Raw genomic sequence first — 17,328 nt, forward strand, 5'->3', positions numbered from 1 at the left:
AGCAACAGAGATCAGTTCACCTAAAGAAAATGGCTCCTTTGGGCATTCTGCCCCACTGAAGTCCTGTCCCCTCCCCAACCCCCGCCCTCCTCTGGTTCCACCCCCAAACTGGGAGCTGGCAACACTACGTGGACAGTGATTTTGAGAACACCTCGTGGGTGTCACCATAAAATAGCTTGGCCAGCCACAAAATGGCTACCCTGGGGAACGGGGACTGAATCAGAATGTTTGAAGATGCCACAAAACATTGGGAGGGTCCAGCCTAGCCTCCCCTCTTCAACAAAGGCAGCTGTTTCTAAGGGGATGTCCTCTGCAGGGGGAAAACACTTTGCTGAAGCACCGCCTGCTTCAGTATAGCCCAGGCGAGCTTGATCTTGTCATATCTCAGAAGCTAAGCAAGGACAACCTGGCTAGTATTTGGATGAGGGATCTCTAAGGAATACCAGGGCCGTGATGCAGAGGCAGGCAATGGCAAACGTCTCTTGCCTTGAAAACCCTATGGAGTTGCCATAAGTCAGCTGTGACTTGACGGTAGAAAACAACACAGCATGCCAACCTCCAGATGGGACCTGGGGATCCCCCGGAATTAGTGTATTTCCAGACTACAAAGATCAGTCCCCTGGGAGAAAATGGCTGCTCTGGAGGATGGACTCTATGGCCTTGTACCCCCCTGAGGTCCCTGTCCTCCCCAGGCTCAGTTCCCACGTCTCCAGGAGTTTCCCAACCTGAAACTGACAACCCTACCTGCTCTTCCCCTGCTGGTGGCCAGGGGGAAACTAGCAACCCTATATACTCCTGTGAGGTGGGGGAAAGCCAGGTTTGCACCTTAGCTGTGGGGAAGAAACACGTGGGCATCAAGAAACACATCGGTGGGCCCCTCATGAATACATGAATCTGCTTGAATCAGACCATTGGTCCATGAAGGTTAGCATTGCTTCTTCAGCAGTGGTTCTTCACGGTCGGGTTAGAACGGATAAAAGGAAGTCTTTCTTCACCCAAAGAGTGATTAACACATGGAATTCACTGCCACAGGAGGTGGTGGTGGCTACAAGCATGGACGGCTTCAAAAGGGATTTAGATAAGCATACGGAGCAGAGGTCCATCAGTGGCTATTAGCCACAAGGTATAGCTAGGGGCTCTGGGGCAAGTGATGCTCTGTCTTCTTGGTGCTTGGGGGGAGGTCAACAGTGGGAGGGCTTCTAATGTCCTGGCCCCACTGGTGGACCTCCTGATGGCACCTGGTATTTCTGGCCACTGTGGGATACAGAGTGTTGGACTGGGTGGGCCTTTGGCCTGATCCAACATTGGCGTCTCTTATGTTCTTATGTCTCAAGCAGAGGTCTTTCACAGCACCTGCCACTTGATGCATTAAACCGGAGATCCTGGGGATTAAACTTTCTGCATGCAAAACAGGCTCTACCACTGAGCCTTGCCTTGATGGATCAGGGCAAAAAGTCCCTCCAGATAGGGTTGCCCACTCTGGGCTGGGAAACACCTCGAGGCTTGGGGATGGAGCCTGAGGAGGGGAGCATTTGGGAGGGAAGGGGCCTCCGTGTCCACCTTCCAAAGGGGCCATTTTTCCCAGTTGAACTGATCTCTGTCACCTGGAGATCAGTTGTAATCCCAGGATATCTCCAGCTGCCACCTGGAAACTGGCAACCCTGCCTCTAGACTAGTATGTGTAGTGCAGTGCAGTAGAGTAGGTTAGCAAAGTGAAATTTTTCTAAGTCCTTTGAAGTCAATGGTTGTAACTCTGCTAGGATTGCACTCTTAATCAATTAATGTGATTGCTCGATCAATTAACCAAATGCAATTATTTTAATAAGGCAACACCCACAACAACAACAACAATAAACCGGGCACCAAATATGCCCTGATAGCTCTGGAAATCTTTGGGTTCTTCTTACCAATCATAGCAAAGAGATCTGAGTGGTATGTGGATCCTTCCCGTTCTTTGCTCTTGTCCAGGTGAGGCCGGTAAAGGACCCGGGAGGTCATCAGTCCAAAATAGGCCCCGAAGGTGTGGATGGTCATGGAGCCTCCTGCATCCTTGGCCTGAACCGTGATGCAGGAAACAAACACACAGTTTGAAAGGGAGGGACTCGGATAACAATTCTGTCAGTGGGGGGTGGACTGGGAGGCTTGCAGCTGTAGCACCCACATGGGACTGGGGTTACCAGCTCAAAGCAGTGGTGGCTCCCCCCCACCTCTCATGGGGTGAAGGGCTGCCCCTTGGTTTTGGCCAGGGTGGTCCCAGTTTTTTGGGGGGATAGGTCATCAGCTCATTTCTGGGACTTTTCCTGGTGGCCTTAATGACCAATCCAACTCCATCTGTTAGACTGGGATGCCTAGATTTATGCTTGGTATATTTTAGAAATGATGCAAATCTTTTGGTGGTATAGGGCATTGCTGTGGTATCGTGCATTGCTGTCTGAACAAGTCACCTCTTCTCCACTGTGAAATTCACCAGCGGACTTGTGGCGTCTCACAACCTGTTGGCCCCACTTTTTGCATTCCTCTGCTTTCCTACAAGGTGAAACGAGGGACATGCTTCTAATGCCCAATAGTCTTCATTCTCCAAAGATTACCTTGCAAACTTTCTACTTAGCTGGTAGCTCTTGCCTGTCTACTGTCAGCTGCATTAAGTTAGGGATGCCAGTCTCCAGGTGGGACCTGGAGATCCCCTGGAATGACAGCTCATCTCCAGACTGCAGAGATCAGCTCCCCTGGAGAAAATGGATGCTTCGGAGGGTGGACTCTGTGGCATTGCACCCCACTGAGGTCCCCGTGCCTCCCCCAGACTCCATCCCCAAATCTCCAGGGATTTCCCAACCAGGATTGGGAAACCTTACCTGACAGCTCTATGCAGTGGGAATCCTTCTACAGTATGTTTATCAACAGTGAAATATGTCCATTAATGCAAAATCTATGAAATGGCAGGCTGTGCCCTGCATGGAGCATTAGTGTTCCTGTACATGCATGTGCTCTAGATATAGGATGCATCCATTCCCTATTCAGAGATTTAACTTCTAGAGACCCAGAGGAGGGAGGAATGGTAACAGGAGCAAGTCACAGTGATGATGTTTTAGCAAGACACACATCCCCTTCCCCCAGGGCAAAATCAGGGACAAAACGGAGGCAGGGATTTACCCAGACAGGTGCCAGAAAATAGAAACAGGGACAGAGGGAGCTCTTGGGTTAACTTACACGGCTGTGGTGAGGATAAAGGGGGAAGGGATTCACTTTGAGCTGTTTGGAGAAAGGACAGAACATATACACAAGTTGTCATGAATGAAATGTTTCCACCGTCATGACGTACCCCAAGGACATTAAGCAGGAGGTGTTCATTAATGGCAAAGAGATTGACCTCCAGCCAGGCCATGAGCAGCAGCTGGACGGGGCTGGTCTTCCCAAGGACAGCTCCAAAGGAGATGAGGATAGCTCCGGCACAGAAATCGGCATTGATCATGCTATCAGGAAGCACAGAAGATGAAGAAGAAGAGCTGTTTTTTATACCCTGCTTTTCTCTGCCTCAAGGAGTCTCAAAGGGGTTTACAATCGCCTTCCCTCCCCCTCCCCACAACAGACACCCTGTGAGGTAGGTGGAGATGAGAGAGCTCATTCAAGGACTGCTCTTGAGAGAAGAGCTCTGAGAGAACTGTGAGTAACCCAAGGTCACCCAGCTGGCTTCATGTGGAGGAGTGGGGAATCAAACTCCGTTGCTCTAGTTTTAACCACCACACCAAGCTGGCTCAACCACTGCACCAAGACCATTGGTTTATGAAGGGGTGATTTCCCACAAGCGCTGCTCCACGCTCACTCCTCCCCTTTTCCCCGACGGTACGTGTCAATTTCACGCAAGCTGCTGTGCGGCCACATTTTGCCCCAGTAGCTTCGTGTGATTTTCCCCGCGTCTACTCAATCCTCAAAAAACAGATGATTGAGTATACGCGGGAAAAATCGCACGAATCTGGGTCAAAATGCAGCCGCGCAGCAGCTTGTGTGAAATTGACACGTACCATCGAGCCAAAGAGAAGAGTGAGCGCGGAGCAGCGCTTGTGGGAAATCACCCAAGGTCAGTATTGTCTACTCTGACTGGCAGCAGCTCTCCAGAGTCTCAGGGAGAGGTCTTTCACATAACCTCCTACCCGATACTTTTAACTGGAGATGCCAGGAACTCAACCTGGACCACACTTGCAACAACCTACAGAACACAGTAGAAGAATAAGAGTTGGTTTTTATACCCCACTGTTCTCTATCCTATGGAGTCCCGAAGAGGCTTACAATCACCTTCCTCTCCCCACAACAGTCACTTTGTGAGGCAGGTGGGGCTGAGAGAGCTCTGAGAGAGCTCTGAGAGAACGGTGACTGGCCCAGGGTCACCCAGCAGGCTTCATGTGGAGGAGGAGTGGGGAATCAAATGCCGTTCTCCAGATTAGAGTCTGCCACTCTTAACAACTGCACAATGCTGGCTCTGGAAAGCTTTCAGTCTTGCAGCAGTCTCAGGACTTCCTGATTGTTCTCACTGGCAATGAAGGGAGACTGGGAGAGGACCCTGCTGTTGGATCCTCCCTGAAGGTGAAACTGACAAAGCCCAGCTCATTTAGGAAGCATCCTGGAAGTGGTGCCTCAGAAGGTTGATTTGAGCCAAAATGTAGTGCCATTTGGGGGCAAGGAGGAGGAGGAAGAAGGAAGAAGAAGGAAGAGGAGGAGGAGGAAGAGGAGGAAGAAGAAGAGGAAGAAGAGGAGGAGGAAGAAGAAGAGGAAGAGCAGGAAGAGGAGGAGGAAGAGGAGGAAGAGGAAGAAGAGGAGGAGATTGGATTTATGCCCCGCCCTTCACTACCTAAAGGTGTCTCAAAGCGGCTTACAAACTCCTTTCCCTTCCCCTCCCCACAACAGACACCCTGTGAGGTGGGTGGGGCTGAGAGAGCTCTTGACAGAAACTGCTCTTTTTCAAGGACAGCTCTTATCAGAGCTACGGCTTGCCCAAGGTCATCCAGCCAGGTGCAAGTGGAGGAGTGGGGAATCAAACCCGGTTCTCCCAGATTAGAGTCCACACTCTTAACCACTACACCAAACTGGCTCTGAATGTACCAAGTCAGACTCTATTTGTTTGGGACTCAGTCATGAACAAGGCTTTCTTTCCCCCTGCGGGGATTAAATTAGCAGGGTGAGACTAGGAAGATGGTGTTATTGCCATGGTCATACAAACAGATATTTTGTTTATCTTATTATTTATTAATTTATCTTTTATTAAATTAGATTTTTTTTGACCTCCCTTCCCTGTTTGCATGGGACTCAGGGCGGTTCACAACAAATTGTTTTGTTACAACGTAGAATAAGTTAAAACCATACAAACACAATATCTAAAACATTCAGAAACATTTAAACATTTTAAAAACAAGATGGCAGTGCTAGCATTCAGTTGGGGGGGAGGATGCTAGGCAGATGTGAAGAACTGTTGCTGGCCTCAACCAAAGGCCTGGGGGAACATCTCTGCTTTACATGCCCTGCAAAACTTTAATAGATCAGGCAGGGCATGGATGTCACTTGGCAGAGAGTTCCACCAGGCTGAGGCCAGGGTGGAAAAGGCCCTGGCCCTGGTTGAGGCCAGCCAGATATCTTTTGGGACGAGAACCAGCAGAAGGTTCTTATCAGCTGATCTTAATACCTTTCAGCACTGTATAGTTTGAGCTTTACATTAAAAAAATGTCACAGGCTGGACTGCTTGCTTTTTGTGGCCTTTTGGCCCTACTATTTATAATGCCTCCCTTTTATGTCTCTCTGTGGGCGATTTCGCACTAGAGCTGCCAAAAAAATAAATGGAATTCAGCTAGGTGTGACATTTAGGGCAATTTCTCACTAGAGCTGCCTCGCAGCACGGCCGCCGTTTGCCTCGACACAAACATGTCAATTTCACACCCGAAGCTGCGGTGCTGCATTTTGACTTGCAGGTTCGCCTGATTTCCTCCGCAGTTTCGTGATCCTGGTTTTTGAGGATCACGAAATTGCGGAGGAAATCGGGCGAAGCCGCGGTCTGTCTCTGTGTGTATCCATACACACCACATGCAAACACACACAATCAGCCGAGGCCACAATTCAGGTCAGTGACAGTGCTGTTGAATGACAGCATCTTGCATCCTTTTCCCACAAGTTCTGGGATTGTCCTTGCCTGAAACTGAGGCTGACCCTGATAACACAGTGGCCAATCATCAAGAGAATTTATCACCATCGCTCACCTCTCGATTCCAATATAGATCTTGCCTTGGTGAAAAGAATGGAAAAAACCCTGGATGAGGATAGACCACTGGATGGCAAAGGCAGCTATCAGGAAATTGAAGGCCACGCTGCTAAAGCTGTACCGTTTCAGGAAGGTCATCAGAAATCCAAAGCCAACAAAGATCATGGTGTGGACATCTTGGAAGCCTGGGAGGAAGAAAGTGGTCAGTCTTAAATGCAGGACCTGGCCTGTTGTGAGTTTTCCTGACTATGTGGGGCTGCTGAAAATCACAACAGCAGAAACGGTGGCCCCGGTCACACGAGAGGTTTTGGACCGGGAGAGGGACGGATCGGGGGCGCAGCAAACAGGCGCGATCCCACAGCAACATCTGGGAAGCGTGCCACGCCCGTTGCCGATCCATCCCTTCCACCCAAAACCCCGCATCAAAACTACACCACCTACCTAGGTGGTTCTTCGGAAAATGGCGCATCAAGGCCGGCCGTGGGATCGCCAGCGCGTCCTTCTGCCGGCGCATCCCCGGCTCCTGGCCGACCTGCGCATGCTCAGACATGCGCAGTTCGGCAGCCTCCCCCTCCCGACCATCACTTCCTCCCCGGCATCTGATTGTGCCGGGGAGCAACGGCGCCGCGGCTCAGGGGATCTGTGGGATCCCGCCTCGGCGTCTCTATTTCGGTGTGGCTTTTAAAAGCCGCGCTTTGCCCGCTTTTTTTCCTGCCGTGCGGCAGGGACCTTTAACAACTTCCTTGCAAAGCCCAGACACCTGTGAGTCTTTCATTGTCTTTGAGTTGTTAGCATTAAACACATGTGAACCGACTAAGAACAGTTGGCTTGTGTGGTGGAACAGCCCCACTAACTTACAAGCACTATTCTGGTTCTGTTGCTTCAATGTTTCTAGGCACCCAATGTCTGTATGAATAGCTGTACCACTCACCAGGCTCATCCGACTCTCAGAAGGGTTGTCTGGCTTCTTCCTTGGTACCCTGCCACCAGCTGGTTGACTTCTTAATTTCCTGCCAAGAAGACCACCACTCCCAGCTTCCCTTCTGTGTTACCGATTAAGGGTTCCACCTAACATTTGCATCTCCTGTTCCCAGTGAGTTGTTACTATGGGAACAGGTTACTACACTTGCACACTGAGAAATTAGCAATATAGTAACTAAAGGAAAAGGAAAGGAAAAAGTCCACACATACTTTTCACAGCAATGGACTGAGCAAGGGATACAAAAGAAAGGTGCAAACAAACAATTGCCTTTGAGGGCCTGTTGACCCCACCAGAAATTAAAATTTTGGGTTTACCTCTTCAGCTGCCTTTGCTTTTTTAAAAACAAGACATTTTCTTTTAAAATATCCTAATTTTTTAAATGCTAAAAATTTTAAAACTTTGCTTCAAATAAAATTTGGTTGGGTTGATGTACCCAGTTGTCTCCATCTGGTTATGATGGTATGCCAGACTGATTGTGGAGTGATTGTTGTCCTTCAGAGTGAATGGGCTCCCTGGCTGACAAGTAAAGGTTCATAGTTCCAGGTGGTCAGCCGTGTTGGTCTGAAGCAGTAGAACAAATTTAGAGTCCAGTGGAACCTTTAAGACCAACAAAGGTTTGTTCAAGGTATGAGCTTTCGCGTGCAACGCACACATTTTCAAATACATTGGAATGGCAGTCAGAGTTCAAACTTATAGGCAGAGGCTGAACAGCAAATTAACATGTAACATGATGAAGATGTTTTAAGATATGCAAAGACAAAACTAAATAACAAGCTAAGGTTATAAGGTCAACAGTTGTTTCGATTTAATTAAGGTGGGAAAGGACAGCAAAGCAATAAATAGGTCAAAATAGGGGATAAATGTGTAAAGGTATCTTTTTTAATTGTGAGAAGTAAACTGAGATTCTCCATTCGTCTCCTCTCAGGTGTGGATGTAACTTAACAGCATTTTTTCCTTTCCTTTTTGAGGTGGGTGCAGTGATACAACAGCAAAACATTCCAATATTCCTTGCATTACATTCAGTATTATAATATACTATTCTGAAAAAGAAACACACTAAAGTAAAATTAAAAATAAAGGTTCAGTTTCTCCCATCAATGAAGGGGAGGCTCTAGTGGCAGATCTTTGCCTGCTGCACTGGAAACTGCCAAGGCTGAAGTGTACACATTGCTAGGTTCAAAGGATTCCTTTGTTGGCTCAAGCTGATATGTATGCTGATAAGAGGCGGTGTGCACACAGATGCCCTTTCTGTTTTATGTCAACAGTCACAACCTGTTTCCCTTTGCAATAGGGTAAATCATTTCAGCATGGGTGGGGGGCTGCCACCCGCAACTGTTTGGAGGACCCTCTCTAGTGCAGAAATCTGCAGTATATGTCCCCGAGAGGGATAGGCCCCTCAGGAGGAGTCACCCCAGCACTGTGACGTGGGGAGCTTTGACGCCTGAAAGTTTGCACCCGAGAAATCTTGTTGGTCTTTAAGGTGCTACTGGACTCGAATCTAGCCCTTCTGTTGCAAAATCAGAATGGCCCCCCTCCTCAAAACCCAGTGCTCTGATGCCTCTTCTGGTCCCTTGCTTAGGGTTCAAGGTTCTGAGTTTAAATGAACTTCTTCGCTATGTTCAGGAGCAGCATTTTTGGAAAGGGAATAGAACTGTAGTAAAATTGGAACTGTTCAGAGGTCAGTTGAATAAAGGGACAAGGGCTATTTGTTTAGCTCTGCTTATTGCATGCATTTCTTATTCTTACTGCACTGTTTTCCACTTTCTGTAACCTGTCTTTTGCATTTCTTATTTTATGTCCTATGCTGATTCTGTTGTGTTTTTTTTCTATCTTTGGCCCCTGCCACATGGCAGGGGAAAAGCCTCTAAAGGCGCGGCTTTTAAAAGCCGCACCAACGTTGAGATGCCGCGGCGGGATCCCACGGATCCCCTGGCCGCGGCATCTTTTCTCCCCGGCACGATCAAACGCCGGGGAGAAAACACGGCCCTGACTGGGAGCCGGCCGAACTGCGCATGTCAGAGCATGCGCAGTTCGGCTATGGGCCGGGGTTGTGCCGGTGCAAGGATGCGCCGGCGATCAAACGCCCGGCTTGCCGCGCAGCTTCCCGATGAACCACCAAGGTAGGTGGTTGCAAGTTGGGGCGGATTTTCGTGGGGAAGGGCCAGTTCGGGGACGGAAGCAGGATGCTTCCCAGATGTTGTGGTGTGATCGCACCGGTTTGCTCCGCCCCCGAACTGTCCCGCTCCCGGCCCAAATCGCCTAGTGTGAACGGGACCTTTGTAATGCAGTCTTATCATAAGGCTGATTTCTTACACTGTTCCTATTAGCAGAAAAGAGCAGGGGTCCAGTAGCACCTTAAAGACTAACGAAATATGTGGCAGGGGATGAGCTTTCGTGTGTCCCTGCTCACTTCTTCAGATATTCACCTGCTATTGTCATTTGCCTGTGAATGTCATTCGGCATCTGAAATCACTCCACTTTCCCATAAATAGGACAGACGGACTCCCATTCTAGCTGTATCTGGTGCACACACAGTCAGTCACCGGAGGTCTCCATGATTTCCAGGTGCACATTCACACACTCACACGCATGCATGCATGTACACACATGCACATATTAAAAAATACCAAAAATACCAAAAAAAAGAAGAGAAAGGCAGATGATAAATAGAAATAAATAAATAATAAACAGTTATGGAAAAACACCAAGCTGTTACATGCTGAGCCCGATTCGAGCTTAATTATGCTTGAACTTCAGGCCTGGCTTTTAATGAGTTCACCTTGGTGCTATCATTCCCTGACTTTATCCTTCCCTTCTCAAAAGCTACTGTTAGGGGAGTTTTCAAAAATCCAAATATAACTCCCCACTTTCCTGAGCTTTGTTTGGGAAAGAAAAAGATTCCCTCAAGGCTTTAGGCTACCAGAGCATGCAGTTTTAATCAGATGGTCATCCTTATGCAAGCAAGAAAAGATCAAGCTGGCACATTGAACAAGATTCAAAGTTCCTCTTTTATAGGATAAAACAGAGAAAAGGTCAGGGTTTAGAATTCCAAAAGAAAGTTCACCAATTCTGTCCTGAAACATAATTCCCTTTTGCCCTCCTTTCAGAGCCCATCTTGCATTCCTTCTAGGGAGAAAAAGAAAACATACCCTCTACCCATATTTCACAGGAGACAGGGATGGAACAGACTAAGGTTGCTTGGTGCTCAGCAGGCCAAAGAACAGATTTACAGTGCTGGGGTGGGTGGGGTGGGGGTTAGGATCGAGCCAACACAGGCTCACAATTTAGAAGCCACTATAAAAATAGAATCTCTTAATACTTACTTTAGCAAAGAAAGGGGTTGGGTCCAGGTGCAGCAGCAGTGTACATCTTATATTTGAAGTCTTGGCACCAATTTTTTCTCCTCGTGAGCGGAGCAGTTCACATCTTGAGCAGAATATAACTGCTGTAATCTTAAAATGGGCAGTGGGGCAGTGCAAGACCCTGCGGGGCTCCAGATTGCTGCTGAGCGGGGCTTCCTGTATTAATGAGCAGCCGCTCACGCACACAGCTTAGAGGGAACACTGCCACTCATGGGGAGCTTTTGTTGCTGCTGGGGAACCTCGAAAAATGAAGTTCTCAGTGCCTGCTGGTTAGGGCCTTTGAGCAGAGAAACACTGGAACCCTATTTTACAGGCTCCCTAGATGCAGTGGACCGTCTGCACCAACAGCAATGCTTTAATGATGAGCCTCTGCCATGGCTGCAAACCCTTCTCACGGCATGACCTGCTGCTGGGCAACTTTGTACGGTTAAAATTTGAGAAAGGGGATCCGATGGAGAGGGCTGGTGGGGGAAGTCCCTGGAAGGCCCAGCATTGCAAAGGATCAGAGAACGATCAGAAGCAAACCTGAGAATTCTCTGAGAATGATCAGAACGAAAGAGCTAATTAAGAGCTGAGCTGGCAGGAGCTCCCCTGCCACAAGTTGTAACCGAGAAAACCTGGGATGTCTTATCGTGGAGAAGGCCATGTGTTCCGTTACAGCCTACGAGATCCATAAAAAGGTATTCTTTCAGGGCGTCCTACCACCCATGAATTAGAATCACACACCTAGGGCCCAAAGCTGTACTCTGTGGCTTCCCACCACCAGAAGCATTTTCAGACCCCTTTCTGTTTAAGGTGGCCTTTTGGAGCTCAGGGGTTCAGTTGAGAAAGTTCGGGGGGGGGGTGTTGTTGTCAGAAATGCCAGTGAATGAGATAACATGTTACCCTGTTCTGCTGGTGAGTGTTTGCATGTGTTATATATATATATTTGGAGGGTGTTCAATCAGAGTCACAGCTCTTCTTATGCACTTATGGAACAGTAGGGCTTACATAAGGCTGATATGGATGAGTGGATACCCTTTCCCCTGTCCTGTCCTGCTGGTGTTCTCAAGATTCACTCTGTGTTGCATCTCACTCCTTTTGAAATTCCGTCTTAACTAGGAGAACCCCTAAAACTAATTCTGGAATCGTAGCATGCCCTATTTGACACAGTATTCAGCTCCCTTGCATCTTCCTCCCTTGTTACTGATGCATGTGTGCACCCTGATAAAAACACTGCAATCTTGATGCGGTCCTGGACATGGCTGTATGAAGACTCTTTGTGTGTTCTGTTATATTTATTTATTTGTTTGTTTGCTGTATTTATAACCCGCCCTCCCCGCAAGCGGGCTCAGGGCGGCTCACATTGTCTGGCACAGTGTGTCAAGGTTCATATACAGTCAAAACATTTAAAACTTAAAACATTTAACACTGTTAAAACATACATTATTGTGGCCATGGGCACCTGTGCATTGGCAAAACACCATCTCTCTCTCTCTCTCTCTCTCCCTCTCTCTCCCTCACTCTCTCTCTCTCACACAATCACCCGCCCAACCCTCTCTCTCTCTCTCTCTCTCTCTCACACACACACACACACACACAAAGAATCACAATACAACCCCACACTCAATCTAATCAAAATTGCTTTTTAAAATGAATGCACATATACATATTGTATAGTGGGGGGGGGGGAATGCAAATGAACAGTGGGAACCAAAGCACACACTCAGCGTTCTGTATGAAATTTGGAAACAAAGACTGGAACACCTGAGGGGGATTCCTAATGCATCAATTCTAATTTTGGAAAAGGGAAAAAAAGCCCAGGAAATTCAACCCACCGAAATCTGGAGGGAATTTTGTGGGAGAATTTCAGAAAGATCCCTGAAGGATAATCTTTTCAGACCTGGGACCCACATTTATTGTAACAACGAAAGAAGAGGCTGGCTCGACGAGGCTGTTTAGGCTAGCATCCCCCCACCTCCCCTCAGTGGCCAACCGGATGCTTCCAGAAAGCCCCAAGTTGGCGCAAATCGCTAAGCTGCTGGTATCTTCCTTGCAACTTATATGCAGAGATAGCCTGCTGCAGTCCTGGAAGTTCCGTGCCATCATCCCATCTCGTGTAACCAAAAATATTAAGCTCTGGAAATGGGCTGCATCTCAGAGGCTCCCAAACCCTATAAAAATCCCACCCATAAGAATTCACAAATATTGCTCTGTTGGAAACAGTACAACACTGTAGTCAAATGCAAAGTCAGTACCAATGAACTATGTTCCTTTCTGATGAAAGTGTAAGGTACTGATTTCTTACTCCAAGTATTATGGGAGAAGGAAGGAAGCAGTTCTCTCACTCTCTGCTTTCCCCCCTTCTACCATGCCCCCCATCATCTTATTTTAAATTAACTTAACCCACTAAGATATTTTAGCCTTTCCTGACGGGCACAGGACTGTTCCAGCCCCTTAATCACTGTTGACCGCCCTTTTAGGCAGAATCTTTCAGTTTCTGTGACATCCCTTTTGACATGGGAGAAATGACCAATAAACCTAACCCCTTTGAGGCTAAACTGGAGACTTTCTGTCTTGTAGCTCAGCCTCTGCAGCTTCAAACTCCCCTTACAAAATAATCCATACTTGGAGATGCATCACCTGGCACAGAATTAAAACTACCCCACAGAGAAGTTGTCCTGTCAGAACGGGTTCAGTTAAAGCGGGAGTAAGGTACTTACTTGGGTAGCGCAAGTAAAATTCGTGGTCCGGGTGGCTTTTGTTGCGGACTTTTTGCTCCTCGTGCCATAACTTGGCACTTGTTTGGTTGTCATAACAGACAAAAGTAGCAAAGAGGAGGATTGTCAGGAACTGAAGGAAAACACAGAACAGGGGCAGCTTGAGCCTTAAGTTGGTGGTGTGGCCAGACATGGTGGGAAGGGAGGGGGGGCAAGGAACGGGAAGGAGAGGAATGCAGGAGAGGAAACTGAAACCTGCCCCAGGTGCGAAGAGCTCTGCTCTTTACCTGGAGGGCGCCCCACCTTCGAGTCAGTTTCCCAGAGAAGTCTCCACCCAGTTGTAGGCACCAGCCATTCTGCGGCAGAGGAAATGTTTGCTTGTTGCATGGCCCTGGCAGAGGTCCAGCTTCAGGGGAGGTGCCAGGGTAGGGGAAGAATGACGCTGATTGGGAGGAGCGGTTTTGAAAGGGCTGCCCAACCTCCTTGGCCATCTGCCATGGCAGGCCAACTGGGGCATGTTTCCTCTCCCCTCTGAAGTGTTCACTTGCCAGCTTGTCCTACGCGGGAATGGGCTGGGCTGTAGCTTACTTTTAGCCTGGGTGGTTTGAATGAATGATAGATTTGGAGTAGTAGAACAAAGTCTGAGTCCAGGGGCACCTTTAAAATCAACAAAGTTTTATTCAAGGTATAAGCTTTTGTGTGCAGGCACACACGAGGTTTGGAGTAGGAATGTACAAATAGACCTTCCTTCCTTCCTTCCTTCCTTCCTTCCTTCCTTCCTTCCTTCCTTCCTTCCTTCCTTCCTTCCTTTCTTCCTTCCTTTCTTCCTTTCTTTCTTTCTTTCTTTCTTTCTTTCTTTCTTTCTTTCTTTCTTTCTTTCTTTCTTTCTTTCTTTCTTCCTTCCTTCCTTCCTTCCTTCCTTTCCTTTCCTTTCCTTTCCTTTCCTTTCCTTTCCTTTCCTTTCCTTTCCTTTCCTTTTCTTTCCTTTCCTTTCCTTTCCTTTCCTTTCCTTCTGAAGCTTTCTATTCTGTTCATTTCTGTTGCCATTTTCAGATTCATTTTCTTCTTTTATGCCATTTAAAAATATTTTTAAAATACCAAACCGATACAAAAATAACATTTAAGAATGCAAACACTTCATGGGGAAAAATTAATGTAAGGAAACAAGTATCAGCATAAAATTATCAACTTGCAGGTTTGATCTGCATGAAAAAGAAAACGAAACACTGAATTTTCAGGTCAAACGAAACAGGAAATCCTCCCTAGTTTTATACAGAAATGCTTCTGAGACTCTCCACGTGAGAATTTCTCCTTGATTTGAGACTTCTAAATGACTTGATCATGTTCCCAAATTTTTCAGTTTAATCCAGACTAAATTTTCTGACAGAAGGAGTGGGGGGTTTTCAACCAATTCTCTATCCCTATTGCAGACCCCCAATTTGCCTCTATTGCTGTTTTGGAGGGTCTGCTGTCCCCCAGGTGCAGGACTTCGGGGAGATCAGTGTAGGGCTGCCAGGTGGCCCACTCTAGCAAGGAACCTCCGGTCCAGCAGCTTCAATTGTTTGCTGCCATCTGGTAGGGTGACAGGGTAGAAAAGGGGGTAAGTAGGCATTGTGCAGACACCACAATGTCACTTCCCGTGAGAACCTAGAAGTGACATCATCACCTCAGTGTGATGCTCTAGGTCAGGATTTCCCCAAAACTCTATGGTAAAACCATAGTATTTCAGGGGAACTGTAGAGTGTTGCACTGACGTGAAGATGTCACTTCCAGGCTAATGCCAGAAATGATCTCCTGGTGTTAGTATGATGGTTATTTGCATGTCCCCACCCCTAAAGCTCCCTCCAGGTTCCAGTGCTGGGCTGACAATCCTGATCAGTGGGCTTTAGTGGTGGTGGAGAGGCAGAAATGTTCTGTTCTGCTGAGTGGATATTTTCGCCTAGATCTCACCCTTGATTTTTGGACTTGGTACAAAATGCTGGCCTCTCCAACAGAGCCTCAGCGCTATGGCTCTCAGTTCCCTCAGTTCAATGTACATCTGTCCCCTTTGTGTAACCATTGTGCAGTCCTTCCCTTTTGAGTCCAATAGAGACCAACAAAAATTTTGGGGGTGTAAGCTTTTGAGAGTCAATGCTCCCTTCATTAGAATTTGACTCTTGAAAGCTCAGACCCCAAAAAGCGTGTTGATTTCTAAGGTGCTACTGGGCTGTTCTACTGGAGACCAGCGTGGCTCCCCACTGAAACGATCCTGCTCCCTTTGTAAACTTTTCCTCTGTTACTTTGCTATTATATGTGCATTGCACTGCTTCTTAATTGCGGTTTACTTAGGAACATTTCTAAAGCAAATGTTAGGACAGACCACCATGACATTTGCTATAATTGTTCCGTTTCTTTGTATCTTCCTCCTCTTCCTCCTACCTCACATTGTGTACACTGACGAAACAGTGCAAAAAAGCATTCTTTTTCCGTAATTTCTACCCCACCTTTCTCGTTGTCCAGTGACTCAGGGCAGCCTGCAATAAACCACAGCCAAAACCTGCTTTTCAAAAACAAGGAAGTGTCCAAGAGAATTTCTTTCCTTGATCAGCTAAGGATTACATAACACAAATATGCAATTAAATACTCTCTAGGTTATGAGCTTTTCCAATGAAAATAACTCTCATCTTGTCTGCATTCAATTCCAGCTTGTTCTCCTTAATCCAGTTGACCCCTGCTTCCAGGCACCAATCCAGGACAGAGACAGCAGTTTCTGGGGGCTTATTTGATGGAATATAGAGCTGGGTGCAATAAGCATTTCAGTGACACCCAGTTCCAAGAGTTCTGGATGCAGAGCCATTGCTAGGGGAGAGTGACTGGTCAAGCATCTTGGGCTCTGCACTTTGGGGGCTCCAATGCTTCCACATCATGGTGATGTGTAGCTGCCAGAAGAAAAGAGCTAGCTACCACTTGGACGGGGTATGGCTGGCTGGCTGTAAGTGGCATGAGCCACAGGAGCTATAAAGGTCCTGGATCCCCCATGGTCACAGTGGGACAATTAGGAAGGGGCTACTGCCATAAAAAGGTATTAGGGCAATGCCACCCCCTTCCCACAAGACAGAAAGGCATCAGAGCAGTTGTGTGTGCACGTGTAATCTCAATTAAAAATGTGAAGGGTTGGAGAGGGAATTTGGTTCATTGGTAGAGCATCTGTTTGGCATGCAGAAGTTCCCAGGTTCAATCCCCAGCATCTCCAGTTAAAAAAAGGATTGGGTCAGTGTATCCTGAGATGGGGCAGTTGCCCGGGCCCCAGGACTTCTGGTGGGGCCCACTGCCACTGTCCCCCAACCCCACACCTCACCTGCCACCTGTCTGTACCCACGTTCCCCCAACTACCCAGAGTCATTGAGGAAGAGCATGTGGCTCTGTAGTAGGTGGTACAAAAGACTTCTACCTGAGACCCTGGATAACTGCTGCCAGTCTGACAAGATAATACAGACCTTGATGGACCAAGAGTCCTATTCAACCTAAGGTAGCTCCATGTGTCCATGTGTCTAAAGGTGGCCCCTATAGGCTGATTCCTCTGGTCCATCTTCCTGGTAAGTCCTGATTTTATCTGGCTGGAAGTTGTATGAATTTTGCAGAGTAAATAAGCAAAGAGCCGACACCATGTGTTTGAGCTTTAAAACAAACGTAATCTTTAACTAGGAAAAATAAGGGAGGGAGTTACTTTGGAGAAAAACAAGAAAATACAGCTCTTAGCTAACCAACGACATCTTACTGGTTACATGGTTAGAAGCTAAAGAGAAAGAACGGTGACTCTGTCTTTGCTCTCAGTTCTCAGAACAAAGAAGAAGAAGAAGAGATTGGATTTATACCCCGCCCTTCACTTGGAGTCTCAGAGCGGATTACAAACTCCTTTCCCTTCCCCTCCCCACAACAGACACCCTGTGAGGTGGCTGGGGCTGAGAGAGCTCTGACAGAAACTGCTCTTTTTCAAGGACAGCTGTGCCAGAGCTTGTGACTGACCCAAGGTCACATCAGCAGGTGCAAGTGGAGGAGTGGGGA

The 17,328-nt window shown here is 47.5% G+C and overlaps 1 protein-coding gene across 1 annotated transcript in view; it reads right to left on the reverse strand.

Annotated features, from left to right (window-relative positions):
* RHBG (Rh family B glycoprotein) overlaps nt 1-13,525 on the reverse strand; it is a 25,504-nt gene extending 11,979 nt beyond the window's left edge. Inside the window, exons 1-4 of the mRNA XM_015418125.1 lie at nt 13,288-13,525; nt 6,240-6,426; nt 3,320-3,470; nt 1,908-2,055 (exon numbers count right to left, since the gene is read on the reverse strand). Coding sequence (XP_015273611.1) covers nt 1,908-2,055; nt 3,320-3,470; nt 6,240-6,426; nt 13,288-13,477 — 676 coding nt within the window. The 5' untranslated portion in view covers nt 13,478-13,525. The remainder of the gene's footprint in view (nt 1-1,907; nt 2,056-3,319; nt 3,471-6,239; nt 6,427-13,287) is intronic.
* Nucleotides 13,526-17,328: the final 3,803 nt, after the last annotated feature.

The sequence above is a fragment of the Gekko japonicus genome, unplaced genomic scaffold, assembly GCF_001447785.1.
Source record: "Gekko japonicus isolate JY-2015 unplaced genomic scaffold, Gekko_japonicus_V1.1 scaffold1639, whole genome shotgun sequence".
Classification (NCBI taxonomy): Eukaryota; Metazoa; Chordata; class Lepidosauria; order Squamata; family Gekkonidae; genus Gekko; species Gekko japonicus.